This window comes from Leucoraja erinacea, chromosome 17, assembly GCF_028641065.1.
Source record: "Leucoraja erinacea ecotype New England chromosome 17, Leri_hhj_1, whole genome shotgun sequence".
NCBI lineage: Eukaryota > Metazoa > Chordata > Chondrichthyes > Rajiformes > Rajidae > Leucoraja > Leucoraja erinaceus.
This window is the reverse complement of record NC_073393.1, coordinates 11292612-11316259: the sequence shown is the minus strand read 5'-3', so window position 1 is coordinate 11316259 and position 23648 is coordinate 11292612. Positions and strand designations below refer to the sequence as shown.

Below are 23648 nucleotides of genomic sequence, written 5' to 3'. Positions count from 1 at the left end.
CACTTCCATAAATCACGAAACTAGAGCGAAGCCAGAGAATATTATACTTTTTTACTGATTTTATCTTTGAAGATCTTATCTTTGCAGACTGTTCCGGGAAGAAAATATATTTAGCTTTGGACCGACACTAAAGTTGTTGGGTTAACTTTTCCCATTCTAAATGTCACCTTTTATCATAACATCACGGATGTACTGCTTAAGTTTCCCGTAATCTGCCTGCTGCAGGCGGAGTGTTGTTGATGATGGTTTATTAACCCATAGCATAAATTCTGCCTTGTATTGGCCCCCTTTACTATCTGACAGAAAGCATATGAAAATCTCCAGTTATTTAGAAATAGAATAATTTAATGCAATAGTTATCAATACAAGTTGTTTAAAAACCAGAATAGATATATATTTTTTAATCTTTGTAAATATTACTGTAGTATACTTGCACCAAAATAATGTTTGGGTATATCATCTTTTATTCAAAATATTATATTTGAATAATATTACATAAACACCCATACTGTCCATTATGCCACACACCATTTTAGCTTTCTGCACATGGGAAATAATACATTGATACAATACAGTATTATTACTGCGTCAGTACATAAGGCATTGAAGGAAGTTCAACAAAGCAGTCAATTCCCCCAATTTAAAGGGTGCTTTAAGAGGGCGGATGTTTTTGTACAAAGTTTCAGTACTAAAACTGATCTTATGACCCTGCCAGATCATAATCAGTAAGGATTAGTCAGTTAAAGAGTACGGAAATAGGCCCTTTGACCCAATTTGTCCATGCAGAACAATTGCCAACTTGAGCTAGTTTAGTTTAGTTTAGTTTTGAGATAAATCTTGAAACAGACCCATCGGCCCACCGACTCCACGCTGACAATTGATCACCCATTCACACTAGTTCTATATTATCCTACTTTCTCATCCACTCCCTACACACTAGGAGCAATTCTTAGAGGCCAATGAACCTCCAAACTCACATATCTTTGTGATGTACAAACTTCACACAGACAGCACCTGTCGTCAGGATCGAATCTCGGGTCTCTGGCGCTGTGAGGTAGTAATTCTACCAGCTGCCCAACTGTGCCATGTGTTTGGCCTATATCCCTCTAAATCCTTTCTATCCATGCACCTGTCCAAATGTCTTTTAAGCAGTTACAATTATACCCACTTTCTTTGGCTGCTTGTTCCTGACACTCACCACCCTCTGTGTAAAAAGGTTGCCCGTCATGTCCCTATTTAAATTTTCCCCTCATCTTAAATCAGTGCCCCTTCATTTCAGATGCACTTAATTTGGGAAAAATTCAGCAACTATTCATCTGACCAATCCCTTCAAGATTTTACATACTTCCATACAGTAACCCTTAGCCTCTACATCCAGGGGAAAAAATTGATCCAGTTTCTCCTTATAACTCAAGCCTGCCAGTCCCGGGAACATAGAAACTTTCAATATGGAAAATCTAATCCACCATCATCCATCAATAATCTTAATAACTGGGTGACGTCATATTATAGTATCTCATTGAGTTTCATTAACAAGGGCACTCTTATGAGCTTCCACTCCCAGTGTTTTCTAGTGATTATTTGAGTTTATTCATCATACTATGGCTGGAGTCTAAAATATATTCCAGCATGTCTGTTTGGATAATCAGTGACATTGCATTATTTATTATTAATCTAAAAAGAATGCAATTATGAAGGGGGGTGAATTAGAACCAGAACAGGGCAAATAGTGATGTAATCTTGCTATGATAAAAGACTGTTTCCATGTTGAAACCGGTATATTTCACTCCTATCGACTTGTTGAGGAATTTTTGACGCCATCTCATTTCCAGGGATTTTGCTAAAGCAATGGAATCATGCGTGGAATGGTGCAATGCCAATATCAACAGAGTTTGCATACAACATCTTGTGCCTCCAACCTGCAGCATGTTGCAACACTAGACAGAGGCTGTAGTCCTACAGAAAGGCAGCAGCAATACTGTGTAAAGCATTGAGTGTAGAAAGGAACTGCAGATGCTGGTTTACGCTGAAGATAGACTCAAAGTGTGGTGAATCTGTGGAATTCTTTGCCACAGAAGGCTGTGGAGGCCAGTCAGTGGATATATTTAAGGCAGAAATAGATAGATTATTGATGAGTACGGGTGTCAGAGGTAATGGGGAGAAGGCAGAAGAATGGAGTTAGGAGGGAGAGATAGATCAGCCATGATTGAATGGCGGAGTAGACTTGATGGGCCGAATGACTTAATTCTACTATCACTTATGATCACTTAAGTACTGGAGTAACCCAGTCAGGCATCATCTCTGGAGAAAAAAAGACGGGTGATGTTTCGGGTCGGGACCCTTCTTCAGACCCATGCATTGTTACGCATTGTTGGCCCATCAGAAGGAAATTGCTTCAAAATTCAGAGTCTTCTTGTCAAGGATAGTTAAGTAGTTAAGTGCATGTATCTGTAATCTAAGAATAATATTTAAATTATTTTATAAAGGTTATATTTAAGACTAGTTATACATTATTTTTCTATAATGGGTATATGAAATGCAATTTCCATTATTAAATTGTAACATTTCTAATAGAAAAAATGTACTTAATACTTTTGGGGCTTATTTCCTCTTTGTCATGTGGCTGTCGACACAAAATCTTTCCCTCGGTTTATTTTTTAACATAGGTGTTAACTGTTTATTTTTAATAACTACTTTCTACACAAAATATAAAAAAACTGTAAATGAGCTGTGTCCATTCCGAAGATTATCACTATTTTATATTAAATTATTATTTTTAATTAAAAGCTTAAGATTTTAAGCAGAAATTCTATAATGTTCTTAAATTTTCAGCAGAATAACCAAAACATTTCTCCAATTCACAACAAGGCACCTAAGCCAGAAATCACTCCTAGCATTATTTCTCTTTTGCCTTTTCATCATAAGTGCCAGCTCCTTTGTAAGCTCCAACATAACCTGTTTTATCTATTACATCTTCTCGCCCAATCTTCCCTTTGCCTTTTCCGTCTTCATTAAAACGTCCCTTGTGGGAGCCTGTGTACTTGGATGTGTCCGTTAGTCTGTCAACAGCACCGGTCTTTGTCACTTTCTGAAAACAAAATTATTTATTTGTTACATGAAACAAGAAAAACAGAGAGGCATTTGACCCACATGTTTATTTCTGAATCCAGACTCATGTTAAGCTCCTCAGACAGTGACATTATATAGGATAATATTAAAGTATATGACTTTCGCCATTTGAACCTATCATTGAATAAGATCAAGGATTCTACAAGATCATAGATGATTATCCAAATTCAATACCAGCTTTCTCCCAATATCCCTAGATTCAATGATACCTTATTGACACTTGTACCTAGGTACAGTGAAATTCTTCGCTTTTGCTGACAAAGCCAACTGTTGTTCCCTAAATGTGTCTCTTCTACCATGAGAAATAAAGTTTATCGCTTTGAGATCTGTCCCAAATGTTCTTGGGGCACAGAGCAAGTGCAAGTACAAGGGCGGTCACGGTGGCGCAGTGGTAGAGTTGCTGCCTTACAGCGAATGCAGTGCCGGAGACCCGGGTTCTATCCCGACTACAGGTGCTGTCTGTACGGGGTTTGTACGTTTTCCCCATGACCTGCGTGGGTTTTCTCCGAGATCTTCAGGTTTCCTCATACACTCCAAAGACATACAGGTTTGTAGGTTAATTGGTTTGGTAAATGTAAATTGTAGTGTAGGATAGTGTTGGGTGTAGGATAGTGTTAATGTTCGGGGATCGCTGGTCGGCGTGGACCCGGTGGGCCGAAGGGCCTGTTTCCGCGCTGTATGTCTAAACTAAACTAAAGTGAGAGGAGGAAGGGAAAGCCAAGTAGGCAGAAGAAAACACAAGAGGCTGCTGATGCTGCAATCTGGAGCAACGAACAATCTTCCGGAGGAAGTCAGTAGTGAGCAGTGTGTATGGGGATGGGGGAGGAATTATTAGTGTTTCCTGTCAAAACATTAGTTTCCTGTCAACACATTAGTGTTTCCTGTCAAAACTCAACAACAGTTCCTTTTGCCTCCCCAGGTGCTGCTTGGCCCGTTGTGTTCCTCCAGCAGGTTGTTTGTTAGGCCAGAAGGAAATCCTTTTCAGCAAGCAAAACACAAAGTGCTGGAAGAACTTAGCGGGTCAGGCAGCATCGGTGCAGGGAATGGATAGATGATGTTTCAGATCGGAACTCTTCTTCAGACTGAAAGCTTTTTCTATATTTTGCTGATTCTGTTTGTAATTCCTGGGAGATGACATGTCGCAGAGTGGGTTTGGAGTGTCAGGAGTTCAGAAGCTTATGGCATTGCCAGGCAGCTTTGATGGACCAGCTTACCTTTTCCTGCCCCAATGTTTCTGCATGTTGCCCGATCCCCTGCCTTCACCAACATTGGCATGAATCTGATTGAGCCACGGTGCATGAAATCAGGCCAAACATGCTACGTGACATTTTTACCCTTTATTGGGTGATGTCTGCTCTATTCACTCACCGTTACACCGGCATTTGTTGGGTCTTTCCCCACGATCAGCTTGTACGCAGCTTCAGTAGCTTCCTCCTTACTCTGGCCTTTGAATCTTTTGGGGGCCAGCTCTGCCAATGCATTTTTAAACTCTTCAAAGGTGATCACTCGAGCTGTTTTGCCTCTGCGTGCAAATTTAATTAAAATACTTCACTTCTGATGAAAGGAAAATGGTGATGTGAACAAACTGAGAGCTCAAAGCAATTGTAATACCCAGGTTTAAATTATTGCAAATATACAGCAGCAGCCAACCCGTCTCATACAGAGTGTTTTAGATACAGTCATAGAATCAAACATGCCCTTTGGACCAACTTCGGAACAACTCCATCCAAGACCACAAAAAACTGCAGAGAATTGTGGACGCGGCCCAGACCATCAACAAACGATGAACGCATACACTAGTTCTATCCTACACACTAGGGACAATTTACAGAAGCCAATTAACCCGCAATCCTGCATGTTTTTGCGATGTGGGAGGAAACCGGAGCACCCGGAGAAAACCCAAGTGGTCTCAGGGAGAATGCACAAACTCCGTAAACGGCATCCGTAGTCAGGATCAAACCCGGGTCTCTAGCGCTGTAAGACAGCGACTCTACTGCTGCGCCATTGTGCTACCCAAAGCTAAGACCACTATAGTGAAAGGTTATTTGTCACTCTGTGAACACTGCTAAACAAGAAACAGAGAATCAACCCTGGATATATACACCTCGGCTACACTTGACTTGTAGGATGCAAAGCTGGGATATCATAGAACTAGTTTACAGGTGATTACTGGTCGGCGCGGACATGGTGGGCTGAGGGGACCATTCCCATGCTGTATCTTTAAACTAAACTAAATTCACAAAGCTATTTCAAATTTGGAGATAGTATTTTGTATTTTGTACCATGCAAGTTTGTAAAAATCTCAGCTCTGCCTCAGTGGACAATGCCAAATGATTCAACTGGAAGTGCATAACATGAAAACCCATCTGCTACCTACTTCACTTTTGAAAAGACGATGTCCACGTCGGTTGAGGTGATGGTCTTGCCATCGATGATCTTGCAGTCCTTGCACAACTTGGCCCAGTTTTTCCCAGTCATTTCATTGCCTGTCGCTTTGGTGTCTCCATAAGAAGCAAACTTCTTAAACGACTCGTGTAGTGTTTGCATGTTAACCGAGCCTCCCTCAGCCATCCTCCTGCTGATAACTGATAAGTAAATAATAAACAAAATAGTCCACTACACAGTATATGGCCTGAAATACAATATGGTATAAAAAGATAATTTCACTTCCTTTCCAGTGAAAAATTGAGTTGATTCAAGATCCAGTGACAATGTTAACCATTTAGTGTTTGGTTTGTTGGCACAGACCATCTCCACAGCTGTAGAATGAGGCTCAGACCTGGAGACCAAATTGCTTTACAACATTTCAAGTTACTTTTTAGTCAATGACACTTGAATGAAACATAACTACTCTGCATTGGAAATACCAAGTTAGATAATTGCAGAAAGTAGCGTTCCTTTTAATTAACCTTCCACAAACCTTTCAGGACAAGGTCTTGCAATCATTCACACGTGTCCAATTAACTCAGGCTCTTGAACAACGTAAATAATGTCTTAAACAACATGGTATTTCAAAGTATTTTTAAGTTAATGGCACTTGAATGAAACATAAGTACTGTGCATTGGAATTGGACTATTTGCAGAAATTAGTGTCCCTTTTCATTAACTTCGCATTAACTTTTCTGGACGTCTTTACAGTCAATTAGACATGTCCAATTGACCGATGATCATGAACTACCTTACATAAAGTCCTTTACAACATGGTGTTTCAAAGTAATTTTAAGTTTACGGCACTTGAATGAAACTATTCTGCATTGGAAAATCCAAATTGGATAGCAAATAGCATTATTTAATAGCATTAACTTTGCATAGTGAAGATGAGGCCAGATGAATGAATAAGTTTTATTGGCCAAGATGTACACATACAAGGAATTTGCCTTGGTGCTCCGCTCGCAATGAGACAAGAAAACGAGACGAGGAGCTGGAACTGAACAATACTTTCACCATTTCTATGTTTCAACTGAAAGCTATTCAGAGTAATCTGATAAGCGTAAGCAAAAACAAAGCACTGGAGGAATGCAGTAGGTCAGGCAGCATGTGCGGTTGGAATGAATGGATGACATTTAGGATCAAGACCCCTCTTCCGACCCAAAACGTTGTCTGTAAATTCCCTGCACAGAAGCTGCCTGACCCGATGAGTTCCTCCAGCATTTTTATTTGTTGTGCAAGATTCCAGCATCTGCAGTTTCTTGTGCCCCATCTAATACGTTTGGATGAGGAAGAACTCTAATGGGCTTGTCCCACTTAGGAGACTTTTTCGGCGACTGCAGGAGACTATGCAGTGGCCACATGGTCGCCACATGTTCGCGGGTGGTTGCCGGGGAGTCGCCTTCATGGTCGTGAGGAGTTCCCACATTCTGGGAACTAGTCGCGGCCTCATTATGGTTGCCGAGAATTTTTCAACGTGTTTCAAGAAAGGCGGGAGAGAGAAAACAGGGAATTATAGACCAGTTGGCCTGACATCGGTGGTGGGGAAGATGCTGGAGTCAATTATAAAAGATGAGATAGCCGAACATTTGGATAGCAGTAACAGGATCGGTCCGAGTCAGCATGGATTTACGAAGGGGAAATCATGCTTGACTAATCTTCTGGAATTTTTTGAAGATGTAACTAGGAAAATGCACAAGGGAGAGCCAGTGGATGTAGTGTACCTGGACTTTCAGAAAGCATTTGATAAGGTCCCACATAGGAGATTAGTGGGCAAAATTAGGGCACATGGTATTGGGATAGAGTGCTGACATGGATAGAGAAGTGGTTGGCAGACAGGAAACAAAGAGTAGGGATTAACGGGTCCCTTTCAGAATGGCAGGCAGTGACTAGTGGGGTACCGCAAGGCTCGGTGCTGGGACCGCAGCTATTTACAACATACATCAATGATTTGGATGAAGGGATTCAAAGTAACATTAGCAAATTTGCAGATGACACAAAGCTGGGTGGCAGTGTGAACTGTGAGGAGGATGCTATGAGAATGCAGGGTGACTTGGACAGGTTGGGGGAGTGGGCAGATGAAGTTTAATGTGGATAAATGTGAGGTTATCCACTTTGGTCGCAAAAACGGGAAGGCAGATTATCTAAATGGTGTCAAGTTGGAAAAAGGGGAAGTATGAAGGGCCGAATGGCCTACTCCTGCACCTGTTGTCTATTGACTATTGTCTATTGACCAGAATGAAGCCACGATGGTGGTTGCCAGGAGGTCCTAGTGGGTTGCCAGGAGGTCGAAGTTTCTCGTAGGTTTTCGTAGGTTGTAGCCGATGCTGACCGGTGAATTTCATTGCCTCATTGGACAAAAAAACGTAAGCAGTAGTTTTTAAATGTCCTCCGAGCTTCACAGCCGTGTATCTCTGGTTTCTTAAAAGTTGTTTCCACTCCTTCCCCCCCCCCCCCCTCTTTTAAAGGACTTACCGTATACACTATGCTTTAGCCGTCTTAATTACAGCGCCAACCTTCCTGTTCATCGCGGTGTGTTTCCGTATCACATTCGCTTTGCACCGTGTGAATGTCACTCAAACAGCTCTCCCCCTGCTGGCCCTGTTCCCTGCCGGGTTGGTGAAGGAAGTGATGTGTGTGTGTATTTCACTCTGACAGTCGCCGCTCCAGTTGCTGGTTATTCAGGCGACTGCCGCCAACTTGACAGTCGTCGGCAGTTGCCTGAAAAATTGCCTAAGTGGGACAGGCCCATTAGCCTGTCCAAAACAGAAGATTCCAAAGTGATGAGAGGTAAAAGGTTGTGGAGAGAGTGATACTGAATTTACTGCTCACTTATCTGAGATTCTAATTTGATTTATTGTGTCCAACTGGACATGATTCATGCTTGTAAATATATTTATTTATCTGCTCAATAATCACCAGTTTTCTGAGTATAGTCACTTCTTGGAAATTGCTTTTCCCTCCAAACTTGCAATGCCATTCACTTTGAAAACCAGAGGGTTTTCACTCTAGTCTGTGACTGCATCTACTTCTGCATCTGTTTCTGTTTCACTCTGCACAGATGTGTTGGATCGCCTGAGTATTACCGGCATTATTTGTTTTTACTTGTTGTATCTGAAATGTTGAATGTAACCCAGTGGCCAGTGTGTATTTAGCATTAGTATTCCCACAACCTTAAAATACCATTGAAAGGATAATACAGTTCAGGTTGTGGTGGGTATATGGAACGAGCTGCCAGATGGTGTCGTTGAGGCAGGTATGATAACAACACAGACATTTAGACAGGTACATGGACAGCAAAGGTTTGCAGGAATATAGGTCAAACATGGGCAGGTGGGACTATTGTAGATGGGGCATCTTGGTCAGCAAGGGAAAATTTGGCCGAAGGGCCAGTTTCCATGCTGTATGACTCTATCTCATGGGTGCAATGAGCATTGATAATTGTATGTGCATTTGGCCTGTAACTGTTTATCCTTCCAAACACCATTTGCTTTCTGGTGTACCAAGTATGTAGATTCCATTAATGTGCTCATTGCTTGACTTCAACTGCATGTTCTCTGTGCCAATGTCTGCCCTGGTTTATGAATCATAGAGACATACGCACAGGAAGATGTCCAACAAACACCATAAAGCATACATTTATAATGATCCTGATCTAAACCTATTGTATTCTCCCCCAACAGTAGAATCAGTTGGAGGCTCTGGGAGGTCGGTAGGCCACAGGTTTGGAACAGCTCCATCCAAGATTGCAAGAAATGTGTTTGCAGCCCAGACTATGACACAAACCAACCTCCTTTCCAATTACATCATCTACACTTAATGCTGCCTCGGCAGGGCCACCAGCCAGGCACGGAAATCGCTATCAAAATATGGATTTGGGGGATAGGGGGACACAATTTCTTGGCGGCTGCGTGACCATGTGCACACTCACACACATACACGCGCGAGGTTTCGGAGGCTCAATCCAGCGCTAAATGCAGCTCAACTCTGCCTGTCTCGCCGGGTTAACCTACAGCCCTGCCTGGACTGATGGGACGCCAGCGCTGCTTCTCAGCGCTGGCTGTAAACCTGGGCCATATTTCCCGCAAGTCCAGGCAGGGCTGTAGGTTAACCTGGCGGGACAGGCAGAGCTGAGCTGGGTTTAGCGCTGCTTCTTTGCGCTGGCTGTGGGCCTGGGGGCACAGCTCCTGTGTGACTCCTGACGTCTCTGGCCACCCCCAGGGGTGGGCACTTGGGTGGGGATGGAACAGCGCCAGAGAGCCGGGCTCGATCCTGGCTGCAGATGAGGCACAGGTCTGTGCCGAGAGTGTTTTGGTACGCCTCCCTCTTCCAATCACTGCGCTCTATCCTCAGTCCCAACCCCCTCTACTTCCGCCTCTGACCGACACCTCCCTCCTCCAATGATCGTGCTGAATCATCATGTCCCGCCCCCATTGCCTGCTGACCGAGTCTCTCTCGTCCAATCGGCACCCTCGATCAGCCATCCCACCCCCACTGTCCCGCGGAAAGCAGAGATTTCACTGGGTTTTAAAATCCGGATTATAAAAAATGGGGAGGGGTTTGCCCCCCCCCCCCTCTCAAAACATGGGGGGTTTCACCGTTATCTTCCCCTTTTCTCTCGCACTCATTTCCTGAGCAGTCTTAGGAAGGTGCAAATAATTTACAAGCAAGAGGAGAAAAAGGATGGTTGCAGTACCTGCCTATCTGCAGCTCAACTCAATGGAAGACTTCTGGTTTCTATAGGAGTGGACGTTATGAATGTGGGAAGACTTTAAGAAAACTACCTCAAAGAACCAAACTTATTCTGAATTCTCTGAATTAACTCTATTTAAAGAAACAAGGAACTGCAGGTGCTGGTTCTCCAAGAAGAGACACAATACGATGGAGTAACTCAGTAGGTTCAGAATGTTCTCATGTTCTCCAGGGATGCTGTCTAACCCAGTGAGTTACTCCAGCATTTTTGTGTCTTTCCTTAGCTTTATTTAACTGTGGCACATTGATTATTAATGACCTTTCTCACCAACTTAATTTCCATTTCCTATTACAAATGCATATTGTAATAATCCGGTGATTTTTATGTCCAACCTAAATTTGGATTTTTGCTTATGATATTACTTATATTGAACAAAAATAGAGACATTTTATTTACTCAGCCCTTCCCTGATGCATTCTCAAATAATTCTGGATATGTGAACACCAAATGCCTTTTCTCCAGAGACATTTTATTTACTCAGCCCTTCAACTTAAATTTGCATTTTCAAAAAATTCTGGTTGTGAAAAAATAGGATAAACTTGTGCATTTTTCCTCCTTCCTGTGACCGTATGAGTTTACTCCAGGTGCTTGGGTTTCGTGGCACAATGACACACTAGCCCAACAGACATATGGAGCTTTCACATCGCCATAGATTGATTGGGTGCCTCTGTGTGAATTTTGTGCCCCTAATGTGTCGAGAGCTTGGGTTTCTTGCACAGCCCAAAGAGGGTTTGTAGATTAATTGGCATCTGAACTAGTGTGAGAGGGTAATCGATGGAACTGGCAATCGGTGGCTGGCATGGACTCCGTGAGCCGAGAGGCCCATTTCTATGCTGCATCAATCAATCAATAAAGCTTCAAAGACGGTGGTGGTTATGGATTGTTTCCAAGTCAGGAAAGCTGTTAGTTCAAGACTTATTGTAACAATAATGAGGAAAATTCCAGGTTGTGGAAAATAAAATAAATTCATACAATATGAGAATGTTAGCCTCCAGGTTTACAACCTACATTAATTATGTTGCAAAAGCAAAGTACTGTAAATGTTGAAAATACTCAGCATGTTATGCTGAGATTGAAAGAGTATTACAGTTTCTGTTTGAAGCCCTTGTATCAAAACCCACCTAATGAAAGGTCTATGACCTGAAACATTATCTTAGTTTCTTCCTTCACAGCTGCTGCTTTGGCTTTTTGAGCATTTCCAGCACTTTTGTTTCTATTACCTGTATATTGTGCCTTCAACAGTAATAGGAAGATTTACATTTATATATTACCTTTTATACATCACAAAGTATTTTTTATTCAACATCTTTAAGTGTAGTCACTGACTGTAATGTAGGAAATTGAGTAACCATTTGCAAAAGACAACCTCCCATTAATTTCAATGTAACAATGATCAGCTAATCTATTTTATGATGTTGGTTGTGAGACAAGCATGTCCACACACAAACCATAACTCCACCTTCTTTTTGGAAGTAATGTATGGGGTATCCATTGGAGCATGGTTTAACCTTACTTCCAAAATATACCACTGTTGATAGAGTAACACTGGAGTGCTGCAAGTACTGGAGACATAAGGAGCTGCTGATGTTGGAATCTTGAGCAAAACACCAAGCGCTGGAGGAACTCAGCGGGTCAGGCAGCATCTGTGGAGGGAAATTGTCAGAGGACGTTTCCGGTCGGGACCCTGCCGACCTAAAACGTCACCTGTACATCTCCTCCACAAATGTTTCCAGACCCGCTGTGTTCCTCCAGCATTTAGAACTTTACACTTAAAGCACTGCCTGGGTTCTAGTGGTCACGACACTGGAATGAGATTTGAACCCACAGGCAAACATGATCTACAGTTATCTACAGTTGATCTGAAGAACAAACCTGAGCATATCCGTTGCTAAAGATGGACACAATATGCTGGTTTAACTCAGCGGGTCTGGCAGTATCTCTGGAAGATCAGTATAAGTGACGTTTTGGGTTGGGATCCTTCTACAGAACTATCCTTTTCCTCCAGAGTGGCTGCCTGGCCCACTGAGTTACTCCAGCACTTTATGTCTATCTTTGGTATAAACCAGCATCTGCAGTATCTGTTGCTAATTCAGTTCAGTGCTAACGTTGCATTATCAGTGCACTATCTTTTGGATGACTCGCTAAATTATCTTTGGAATCATTTTATGAGCAGGGTCTTAACCTTGCTGTTCGGTGTGACCAACTTTATCGCGTTAACTAATACTGATGGAGATTGTGTGATGATTTTGTTGTTAGTTGTGGTTCCTTATAACATAGTGCAGTTGGTCGCATAACAATAGCGACAGGACTTCAAAGGTATTCCACGTTTAGTGATGCCCTGAGTCTGCTGTGGAATACAAGGAAGAGATAAACTTTTCATTGAGTTACATCTTCATTTTAATGATTACAAAGAACACTGAAACAACAGACCATGACCTGTGGAAATGAGTGCACGTTTCAGCAAATTGTGGATGCACAGCTGGATTCTTCTGCATGAAGAACTAAGTAACAAGGTACAAGGTGATTGCACAACTCTTGGAAGGAAAAGGTGAGGAACAATGGAAAAGATCATACTCTGCATCAAATAATTTGACATATCAAAAAAAAATATTAGGGTCCTTTAACTTTTCTGAACTACACTCTTATGTCTTCAAACAAATCGGTACTGCTTATTTTTTTCACTCTGTACATCCCCACCTCATTTTTACACACCCAAAGCATTTGTGGCTTTAGTTACTGTATTAAATAAGGAGGAATTAGCCTTCTTACCTTTGAGTGCTTTCAGTTTTGTTCTGAGAGCCCCTCCACTAAAGTCCTTCTGTTCCCAGTTCAGTCACAAAATGTTCCTTTAAAGTGGAGATGTTATTTTCTGTTTCTCCTGTAGCCGTAGCAACAAGCTGAGCAACATCAAGAGGGCGTGATAAAATAGCACAACACAATAAAGTGATCAGGGTCATTAGTTACAGTTGTAGTAGCAACAGCTTGGTTTCAGTAAGACCCATTTTGACCTAGAAAGATACTTAATCAATATGAAGAATGTGTGCAATTTACTGCAAAACAATAAATTAAAGTTTTACGTTTCTTAATTATAAATTTAAAGGATGTTTATATATTCAATATCATTTGGATCTTAATATCATGGTTAAATCACTGAAAGTATGTTAGAGGCCTGAATCAGAGTTGATACTTTGACAGAATGCATTGGGAATGAAATCACCAGATAGCTTTTTCAATATCAATCAGGTTCACTAATTTCCTTCAGGAAAATAAATCTGCTATCTTTATCCATCTTAACCTATTCAAAGGCACAACAAGCCAAACTGTCCCCTGAAATGGCTTAAATGCCAGACAATTGAAGGGCAATTAGGGATGGGCATCAAATGCTGGCCTTACCGATGTCCAAATCCCATGAATTAATTAACAATAGGATGACACAGTGGCACAGCAGTAGAGTTTAGTTGAGTTTAGAGATACAGCGTGGAAACAGGCCCTTCAGCCCACTGAGTCCTCGCCGACCAGCGATCCCCGCACATTAACACTATGCTACATCCACCCGGTGGCTCAGCACTTCAACTCCCCCTCCCATTCCGAATCCGACCTTTCGGTCCTGGGCCTCCTCCATGGCTAGAGTGAGGACCACCGTAAATTGGAGGAGCAGCACCTCATATTTTGCTTGGGCAGTTTGCACTCCAGTGGTATGAACATTGACTTCTCTAATTTCAGGTAGTCCCTACTTTCTCCTCCCCTTCTCAGCTCTCCCTCAGCCCACTGGCTCCACCTCTTCCTTTCTTCTTCCCGCCCCCCCCCCCTCCCAACCCCACATCAGTCTGAAGAAGGGTTTCGACCCGAAACGTTGCCTATTTCCATCGCTCCATAGATGGTGCCTCACCCGCTGAGTTTCTCCAGCATTTTTGTCTACCCACTATGGACAATTTTTTTTTTTTTACATTTACCAAGCCAATTAACCTACAAACCTGTACGTCTCTGGAGTGTGGAAGGAAACCGAAGATCTCGAAGAAAACCTAAGCAGATCACGGGGAGAACGTACAAACTCCGTACAAACAGCACCCGTAGTCAGGATCGAACCCAGATCTCCAGCGCTGCGTTCACTGTAAGGCAGCAACTCTACCGCTGCACCACCGTGACTGCCCTTATTCACCACTGTGACCGCCCTAAGTTGCTGCCTTACAACGCCAGAGACCCAGGTTCGATCCAGACCATGGGTGCTATCTGTATGGAGTTTGTACATTCTCCCTGTGACTATTTGGGTTTTCTCCTGGTGATCCGGTTTCCTCCCACATCCCAAAGGCGTGTAGGTTAGTAGGCTTCAGTAAATTATCCCTCCTGTACAGGATAGAACTATAGTACGGGTGATCGCTGGTCGGGGTGAACTCGGTGGGCCGAAGGGCCTGTTTCCATGCTGCATCTTTAATCTAAACTAAACTGAACTAAAACACCAAGTTGTCAAAGGAAGCACCACCTAGTTTGGTTTATTCAGGCGTTATTCCTCCCCATGGCAACCAGAGCAATGAGAATTTCAAAAGTACGTTTAATTGAGAAATCACGCTAGGAGCCAGAGCCAGACCAAACTATGTCATATACTGTAAGAATATTAGAACTAAAGCAAACATAGAGGAAGACCAAACTTATTTTAATGTGATGGTTACAGTTTGACGTTTCCTTACTAATGTTCTTGCATATAACAAGCAGAAGGTTGCTCTTATAGACAAACCTACGATTCTTACAATGTAGAGTAAGGCTGACTTTCCATCCATACCCATTACTTCAAGTGATTAGTGTGTGTGGAGCATAAAATGAAAGTTTAATGTGAATGGGTGTTTCAGGGCTGGCACAGACTCAATGGACTGAAGTGCCTGATTCCATGCTAGATGACTCCATATGTTGTCATCTCTGGGTGAATAGGATGAGATGAGCTGAGGATAGTGTGTCTTGACGATTTCTAATCTTGATTAATGACTGAGATGAAAGATGAGTATTTTGTAGCCAAATTTGCTGAGGCCACAAATGTATTTACCAGTTACGAGGAGCTCATGGTTTGCCAAAGGGATTTAGCAAGTGGGTTAATATTAGAGGGATTCAGCAAGTTGGTTAAAATGGAGTAGAGAGTGGGGAAATGTGAATAAAAAGGGAAATTTAAGAAAGATGTTTCATTTGAGCGGGATTACAACATGTTGCTGCACATCTGAGAAAGGTCACTTGCAGGTTAAGCCAGTAATAAGTAATCCTGTCATTAAGATGAAGAGACAGGTGAGAAAAACAGAGAAAAGTCGAATGAGAATGCAGTTAGGAACTGTTGGAAAAAAATTGGAAGAATTTTGGAATTAATTCTTAAGGTTAATCCTTAAGTTTACTTTGAGATTGATATATGCAAAAGTAATTGTCATAGGCAATGGGAAAAGCTGGGTCATGGGTCATGCATGATCACACTGAACAGTACAATGGGCTTACGGGTCAAAAATGTCTTAATCATTCATGAGAACATCAATATAAAACAGACCAAAACACAAAATGCTGGAATAACGCAGTGGGTCAGGCAGCATTTCTGGTCAGAACTTTTCTTCAGACAGAAAGGGAACAGAATGTAAACAGTTTATCTAACTTTTTTGCCAATTTCACTATTTTGATCTGAATTATTTTAAGCTCGGAGCTTCTGCTTAGTTTTGCAATAAAGAATACATGGCACGTGTACAACCAGCCAAGTGGCACAGCTGGCAGAGATGCTGCCGCACACCCAGATTGGATCCTGGAAAGGGAAGTGGCTGGCTGAGAGCAAGGATGGATTTGGTGACCAACAAGAACAAAGACACAGCAGGCTGCCCGCGGCCACATGCGGTGGCAGGCCTTGTTTGCTGCTGCGATAGAGGGCTTGGTGGGCCGCCACCTGCAGGGAGAAACTCAGAAGCTCCGAAGACCGGAGAGTCGAGGGGGGAGCTGCTGATGGTGACGGATTGGATGAGTAGGCTGGTAGGAGAGGGACCGGGCTTTGAAGGTCAGCTGCAGGAGGCACCCCTCTGAAACAGGCGGTCAGGTGAGGAGAGGGACATCGAGTCGCGGGCCTGCAGCAGCCCGGGGCTTTCCTGGGGTTACCTGGATCGGGGACGCTCCAGTACTTCCAGCGTGTTGACCAGACTTTGGATTTTCTTTTTTTTTAGTAAAGCGCGGCAAAATATAGTGACCGTGCACTTGTGGTTTGTGCAAAAGACTTTCACTGTGCTGTGCATACGTGACAATAAAGAACCATTGGACTCGGCTACTGTCTATGTGAGGTTGACACATTCTCCTTGTAACAGCGTGGGTTTCCTCCGGTTGCTCTGGTTTCTTTCCATATCCTAAAGACATGCAGTTTTGTAGTTTAAATAGTCTCTGTAAATTGTCCTAATTTATTGGGAGTGGATGAGAAAGTGGGTTAACCTAGAACTAGTGTTGTCGCGTCACAATGTCAGAGATTCAGGTTCGGTCCTGACCTTGGGTGCTGTTTGTTTGGTGTTTGTACATTCTTCCTGTGACCATGTGGGTTATTACCCAGTGCTCCGGTTTCCTCCCACATTCCAAAGACGTACAGATTCGTAGGTTAATTGGCCTCTGTAAATTGTGTGTAGGACATAGAACTGATGTATAAGTGATGGATTTGGTGGGCCGAAGGGCCCCGTTTCCTCGCTGTATATCTAAACGAAACAATGGCCAGGAATTATTTGGATTTGATCATCTGGTGATGAATCTTACAATACTAAATATATGGTACTGAATTTTATACTGAACACCCAGTATTGCATTTGTACCATTATCTCTTTTTACTTCAGACTTTTATCATTTCTGGTTGCTCACTTTAATTCAGCATACACAGGCTTACCTACTGAACAAGATAACTGTAAAAGCTGGAATAGTAAAGAAACTATATTTGTCAATCAGTTGGTATTTTTAATGTTTGTGTCATTAATTTCAACATACTATGCAAGTACCATACAGGTGCTAAATTAACACCAGCTTCCAACAATCTCTATCACTAATCTCTTCACAGAACTGAAGCAGCTTAAGATCCAAGATTTGAATTTGGCTGTAAAACTGCTTCCCCATATGTTGTTGGTTGATGATCAAATAGATGCAGAATTCCTTTGTGATCTTATTTATGGAGCTGTTGCCAACAACACATAAATCATGCAAGGTTTTGAGCTTACATAATGTCTGAATTCAGCCATCTCCACTGGCATTTCAGCTACACCACCTGAACATGGTCAACAAAAGACAACAGTTATTGTCACCAAGGCAGCAGGAAGAGGACCACAGAAAGAACAAGGACATTATGACCCAATTACTCAACTTGTACAATGGTCTTTGGAGGCAGCTAGGTCAGTTAATGAGTGACTGTACAGAGAAAGGTTCAAATCTCTAGCACTATGCGAGCCGGATTGGTTGCAAAGCTGCATCCAATGTATAGACATGCCTGTGATGCCAGAATCACAGCCTGATCAATGCATATAGTGTGTGCAGATCAAGATATCTGTCAATCAATATGGTGGCGCAGTGGTAGAGTTGCTGCCTTACAGCGCCAGAGACCTGGATTTGATTCTGAATGAGGGTGCTGTCTATACGGAGTTTGCACGTTCTCCCTGTGAGTTTTACCCAGGTGCTTCAGTTTCCTCCCACACTCCAAAGACGTACAGGTTTGTAGGTTAACTGGCTTCAGTAAAGATTGTAAATTGTCCCATAGTGTGTAAGATGGAGCTAGTGTTTGGGGATCGCTGGTCGGTGTGAACTCAGTGAGCTGAAGGCTCTGTATCTCTAAAAAAAAACACACATTATTGATTCATTGCCAGCAATGCCAATATTGGAACCTTCTCACTCTCGCATTGCCCATTCCACATTCAACAGCAGGAAGCTACTCCTCCAGCCTGCTATTTAAAGGGATCATCGCTTAGTTGGTAGTTCACAGCAGACCAGGCAGTTCAGTCAACAAGTGGGGTGGGAGATTGCAACCTTCACGTGGTCCACCCTGTTTTGACTAATGCAATCAACCCGATGTGCACAAACAAATAGATGTAGTGTTTTGTTGTCTACAACTTTAGGCTGTGCACGCCATACGCAAGAAGAAGGTCAACAATTCTCCCAGCTGAACTTTCTTCTGCAGTTGTATAGGGCTCTGGTGAGACCACATCTGGAGTATTGTATACAGTTTTGGTCTCCTAATTTGAGGAAGGACATCCTTGTGATTGAAACAGTGCAGCATAGGTTCACGAGATTGATCCCTGGGATGGCGGGCCTAACATATGAGGAAAGATTGAAAATACTAGGCTTGTATTCACTGGAGTTTAGAAGGATGAGGGGCTTTCTTATAGAAACATATAAATGTATAAAAGGACTGGACAAACTAGATGCAGGAAAACTGTTCCCAATGTTGGGCGAGTCCAGAACCAGGGGCCACGGTCTTAGAATAAAGGGGAGGTAATTTAAGACTGAGGTGAGAAAAAACGTATTCACCCAGAGAATTGTGAATTTATGGAATTCCCTGCCACAGAGGAAGTCACTGGATGGATTTGAGAGAGTTAGATAGAGCTCTAGGGGCTAGTGGAGTCAAGGGATATGGGGAGAAGGCAGGCACGGGTTATTGATAGGGGACGATCAGCCATGATCACAATGAATGGCGATGCTGGCTAGAAGGGCAGAATGGCCACCTCCTGCACCTAATTTCTATGTTTCTATGTAACTGTGGCAAGTGTGTTAAGTAGCTGTGCTTCATTTGCTGAAAGCTGCCACCTACCACAGCCACACTGCAACCACAAAGCAGGGGAAGGATTAATTTTGCCCGTGGCTGTTAAGATGTCACGCTTTCTTAATTAGTACAGGTGTCAGAGGTTATGGGGAGGAGAATGGGGTTAGGGGGGAGAGATAGACCAGCCATGATTGAATGGTGGGCCGAATGGCCTAATTCCACTTCCATTCCTTATGACCTTATGATGTCACAAACCTTTATGACTCGGGTTCCCTCTAAACTGGGTTCTTAGAATATTTAGCCATTTTTTTGACCACTGATAAGAGATTTCCTTGGTTGAATCTTTGCAATATTAATTTAATTGATTTCATGTTCTCTTGCGAAAGATCAGTAGGCAGAGCATGGACGTGGCTTTGGGAGGATTGCTGACTTACCATATTGAAGAGCAGCTCTAACTATATGCAGGTCTTTGATTTAGAAAGATTCAATCTTTGAGCTTGTTACAATGCAGTTGAATCTTTACAATACATGCTTTTCTTTGCTACCATGAACAATCTTTCATATTGGGAAGAGGTAGTGAGTGAGAAAGAGATGAAAGTATTAGACTGGCCAAATTTTGTGCCTTCCACCACAAGTGATGAATGCTTGCTGTGGTGGATGTTTGTGTTAAACATTTCTATTGTGTTTTTGTGTGTTCTTTTTCATTGTACCGCTGCTGGCAAATTTATTCACTTGCACTTTATGTGCAAGTGACGAATAAAACTGATATTGATATTGATAGTTAATGGGAACCACTATCATAACCTGCCATCACCTGGAATGGACGTGGAGGGTAGATTCTGCCCAGAGGAAGGTCCTATTCAAAGACATTTAAAAATTATTCGAGTTGCAGTGAATGAATTTATTCTATATGCATTGTAGGTGTGGTGAAGGGAGTAAATGTTTAGTGTGATGGGTGGAGTGTCAATTAAGCAGGCCACTTTGTCCTTGATAATGACAACTCCTGGAGTGCTGGACGGTAACACAATGATCTTTAATCTTTGGGATGTGGCCCTCCAGATGGGCTGGGATTTTAAATGTCAACACAAGAAGCCGCTTCACAGTTCAGGCCTTCCAATATTCCAGACATCTGTAACAATCCATAGAGGTTTAAAATGTTTAGCTGCCATATCTATCTTCTATATTACTAAAAGTCTGATCTTGACCGCTTTTGGCTCGCTGTGGTGTGATTTCTGAGAGAACGCCGCCGCCTCGCTCAGAGCCCCCCTCCGCCTTCCGGGACCGGAGGATTTTTCCCATCGATGAACAATCAGAGAGATATTAATGTTTTTTTTTTAAATCCCTATTCTCTCTGCTGCCCCCGCTGGCGGCAGGGGGCGGGACTATAAAACCCTGTAGTGTAGTCCCTCACTCAGTCTCTGCTAGACCCAGGAAACGAGAGGGTCACGGCTCTCTGAGCTGCGAATAACACTGAACGCACGTCTACTCCACGGTGAGTCCCCTCGATGCGGCTGTAAGGTGGCTGCTGCCCAATTGTTTGCCTCGCTTTTTTAACGGAGTCTGTGTTCACAAAATGAATTTTGGTTGTCGGGTGGCTGCAGCCCAATTGTTTGCCTTGGCTTGGCTTTTAAATTTGTTGCAACAGTTGGCTGCCAGCCCAAGAATCCATTCGGCCCACAATGTCTATACTAGCCCTCTGGAAACCAGTACCTTCGGCCCACAACACCCATACTAGCGCGACAGAAAGCCCCCCCCCCCCCCCCCCCACACCACTGGCGAGCAATATTGGAATTGATGGAGAGGTGGAATATTGCATTGGTGACCAGCCCTCCCGTGTGGTGCTGGGACCCAACGGGTCCCACTTAGTCTAGTAAATGCAGCTATTTCCGTCTCTGACAATGGAATGAGTTAATGTGCATTGTAGTACACTAACCCAGGAAACATCTGTAAACTGTGCTCTGCGGGAAAATTCAGCATCAAGATAAGAATTTAACGTTACAGCTACAAGGCAATGAATCACTTACTGTACAGAGCAGATTCCCAGTAGAAAAAACAAACTCCATTGAAGAAACAGAATCCACTGTTCCTCTGGTTTGGGTGTATTGGATTGAGAGTGTTTCAGGGGAAATCTTTCCACCCCACACCTCCCCCTTTCATGTGCCCAACCTTGATATGCATCTATTTCTCCGACTATCCTGCCCCACATCATCCCATTCCACCTCTATCCCCTCCCTCTGGCGTTACATTTCACTACTCTTCTCTCCTTATCACACACCCTTTTGTCACTTTTCATCTCTAGCCTTTGTCCACCCATCTGCAAATCAAACCCCCACCTCATCCTTGTCCTGCCCCCATTTATTTTCCAGCTAACCCCCCCCCCCCACAACACTACAATGTCTGAAGAAGGAACCCCACCCAAAATGTCATCTATTCATGCCCTCCAGATGCACTGCCTGACCCACTGAGTCACTCCAGCAGTTCATGTAATGTATTTCCTCCATCGTATGCTGGAACAAGTGTGGTGGATTTAGAGATGTGGTTGTTGCTGCGAGAAATGGATGTTTCCCATCTAAAATCCTGGGTACCCATGTTTGATAATGTTGGAAGACAGTCAATTCCTGTTGACTTTAGTGCTCTGATAATTATCCATGTGGCTTTACACAAACTTATCACAGTGCGATTCAGATTCAGATTCAGATTCAACTTTAATTGTCATTGTCAGTGTACAGTAAAGAGACAACAAAATGCAGTTAGCATCTCCCTGGAAGAGCGACATAGAATATGATTTCAATAAATAAATCTGTTTACATGCATACAGTCATAGACTTCTTTTTTCCTGTGGGAGGAGTGTCCGGGGGAGGGGGGGGGGGGGGATTGGCAGTCACCGAGGACCATTGTTGAGTAGTGTGACAGCCGTAGGGAAGAAGCTGTTCCTGGACCTGCTGGTCCGGCAACAGAGAGACCTGTAGCGCCTCCCGGATGTTAGGAGGGTAAACAATCCATGGTTGGGGTGAGAGCAGTGTTTGGCGATGCTGAGCGCCCTCCGCAGACAACGCTTGCTTTGGACAGACTCAATGGAGGGGAGTGAGGAACCGGTGATGCGTTGGGCAATTTTCACCACCCTCTGCAGTGCTTTCCGGTCGGAGACAGAGCAGTTGCCATTCCATACTGTGATACAGTTGGTAAGGATGCTCCCGATGGTGCAGCGGTAGAAGTTCACCAGGATCTGAGGAGACAGATGGACTTTCTTCAGTCTCCTCAGGAAGAAGAGACGCTGGTGAGTCTTCTTGACCAGAGTTGAGGTATTGTGGGTCCAAGAGAGGTCATCGGAGATGTTGACCCCCAGGAACCTGAAGCTGGAAACATGTTCCACCTCCGTCCCGTTGATGTAGATGGGGTGTACGTGCCACCCCTAGACTTCCTGAAGTCTACAATGAGGTCCTTGGTCTTCTTGGAGTTAAGGGCCAGGTTGTTGTCCGCGCACCATGCTGCTCGGAGCTGGACTTCCTCCCTATAGGCCGACTCATTGTTGTTGCTGATGAGGCCAATCACCGTTGTATCATCTGCATACTTGATGATGGTGTTAGTACCATGTACAGGTGTGCAGTCGTAGGTGAAGAGGGAGTAGAGGAGGGGGCTCAGCACACAGCCCTGTGGAACGCCGGTGTTCAGGGTGAGGGTTGAAGAGGTGTGCTTGTCTAACCTAACAGACTGGGGTCTGTTGGTTAGAAAGTCCAGTATCCAGTTGCAGAGGGAGGGGTCGATGCCCAGGTTACCGAGTTTAATGATCAGTTTAGAGGGTATAATGGTGTTGAATGCTGAGCTGTAATCGATGAACAGCATTCTTACATAAGTGTCTCTGTTGTCGAGGTGGGAGAGGGCGGAGTGAAGTGCCGTTGAGATGGCATCCTCCTACTCCTATTCTTGCGGTAGGCAAACTGATAGGGATCCAATGTGGGGGGTAGGCAGCCTTTGAGGTGTGCCAGGACCAGCCTCTCGATGCACTTGGTGATGATGGGGGTAAGTGCAACTGGGCGGAAGTCGTTGAGGCTTGCCGCGGTGGAGTGTTTTGGCACTGGCACGATGGAGGTGGTTTTAAGGCACGTGGGGACAACTGCTTGGGCAAGTGACAGGTTGAAGATGTCAGTCAAGATGCCTGTCAGCTGCGTAGTGATAGATACCATCAACTTCTAGAAGGACCCCAACCCAAATGCCATCTATCCAAGTCCTCCAGAGATGCCACTGAGGGAAACATAATAATCTGTGGTGGAGTAATGGTAATCTCCACAAATGTTATCCACTAAATAGTTGATGGCTTAAATGACGTGTTTTAACTGATTAGCATTTATTTGAACTTTTTGATAAAGATCCAACATTTAAGTGTAGAACTGCCAAATGTTGCAAAGATAGAAAGGAGGCAGATTCATGGAGGATGGACACAAAATGCTGGAGTGCTCAGACTGATGAAGAGTCTCGACCCCAAACGTCATCTATTCCTTTTCTCCAGAGATGCTGCATGACCCGTTGAGTTACTCCAGGATTATGTGTCCATCTTCGGTGTAAATCAGCATCTGCAGTTCCTTCTTACTCAGATCTATGGAGGAAATGGAA

At 43.4% G+C, this 23648-nt stretch overlaps 1 protein-coding gene across 1 annotated transcript; it reads right to left on the bottom strand.

Moving 5' to 3' along the window:
• Window positions 1–386: 386 nt before the first annotated feature.
• On the bottom strand, window positions 387–13181 carry LOC129705106 (tubulin polymerization-promoting protein family member 3-like). Its single transcript, XM_055648506.1, has 4 exons — window positions 13079–13181; window positions 5507–5714; window positions 4498–4651; window positions 387–3088 (listed from the first exon to the last, which is right to left on the bottom strand). The coding sequence occupies exons 2-4, from the start codon at window positions 5698–5700 to the stop codon at window positions 2897–2899; spliced, it is 540 nt and encodes a 179-aa protein (XP_055504481.1). The 5' UTR covers window positions 5701–5714; window positions 13079–13181; the 3' UTR covers window positions 387–2896.
• Between the last annotated feature and the right edge of the window lie 10467 nt (window positions 13182–23648).

Coding starts and splice junctions, on each gene's coding strand:
- LOC129705106 (XM_055648506.1), bottom strand. CDS start 5,700: ATGGCTGAGGGAGGCTCGGTTAACATGCAAACACTACACGAGTCGTTT. Junction 4,652..5,506: donor ATCGTCTTTTCAAAAGTGAA/GTAGGTAGCAGA, acceptor ATTTGCACGCAG/AGGCAAAACAGCTCGAGTGA. Junction 3,089..4,497: donor CAACAAATGCCGGTGTAACG/GTGAGTGAATAG, acceptor TTTTGTTTTCAG/AAAGTGACAAAGACCGGTGC.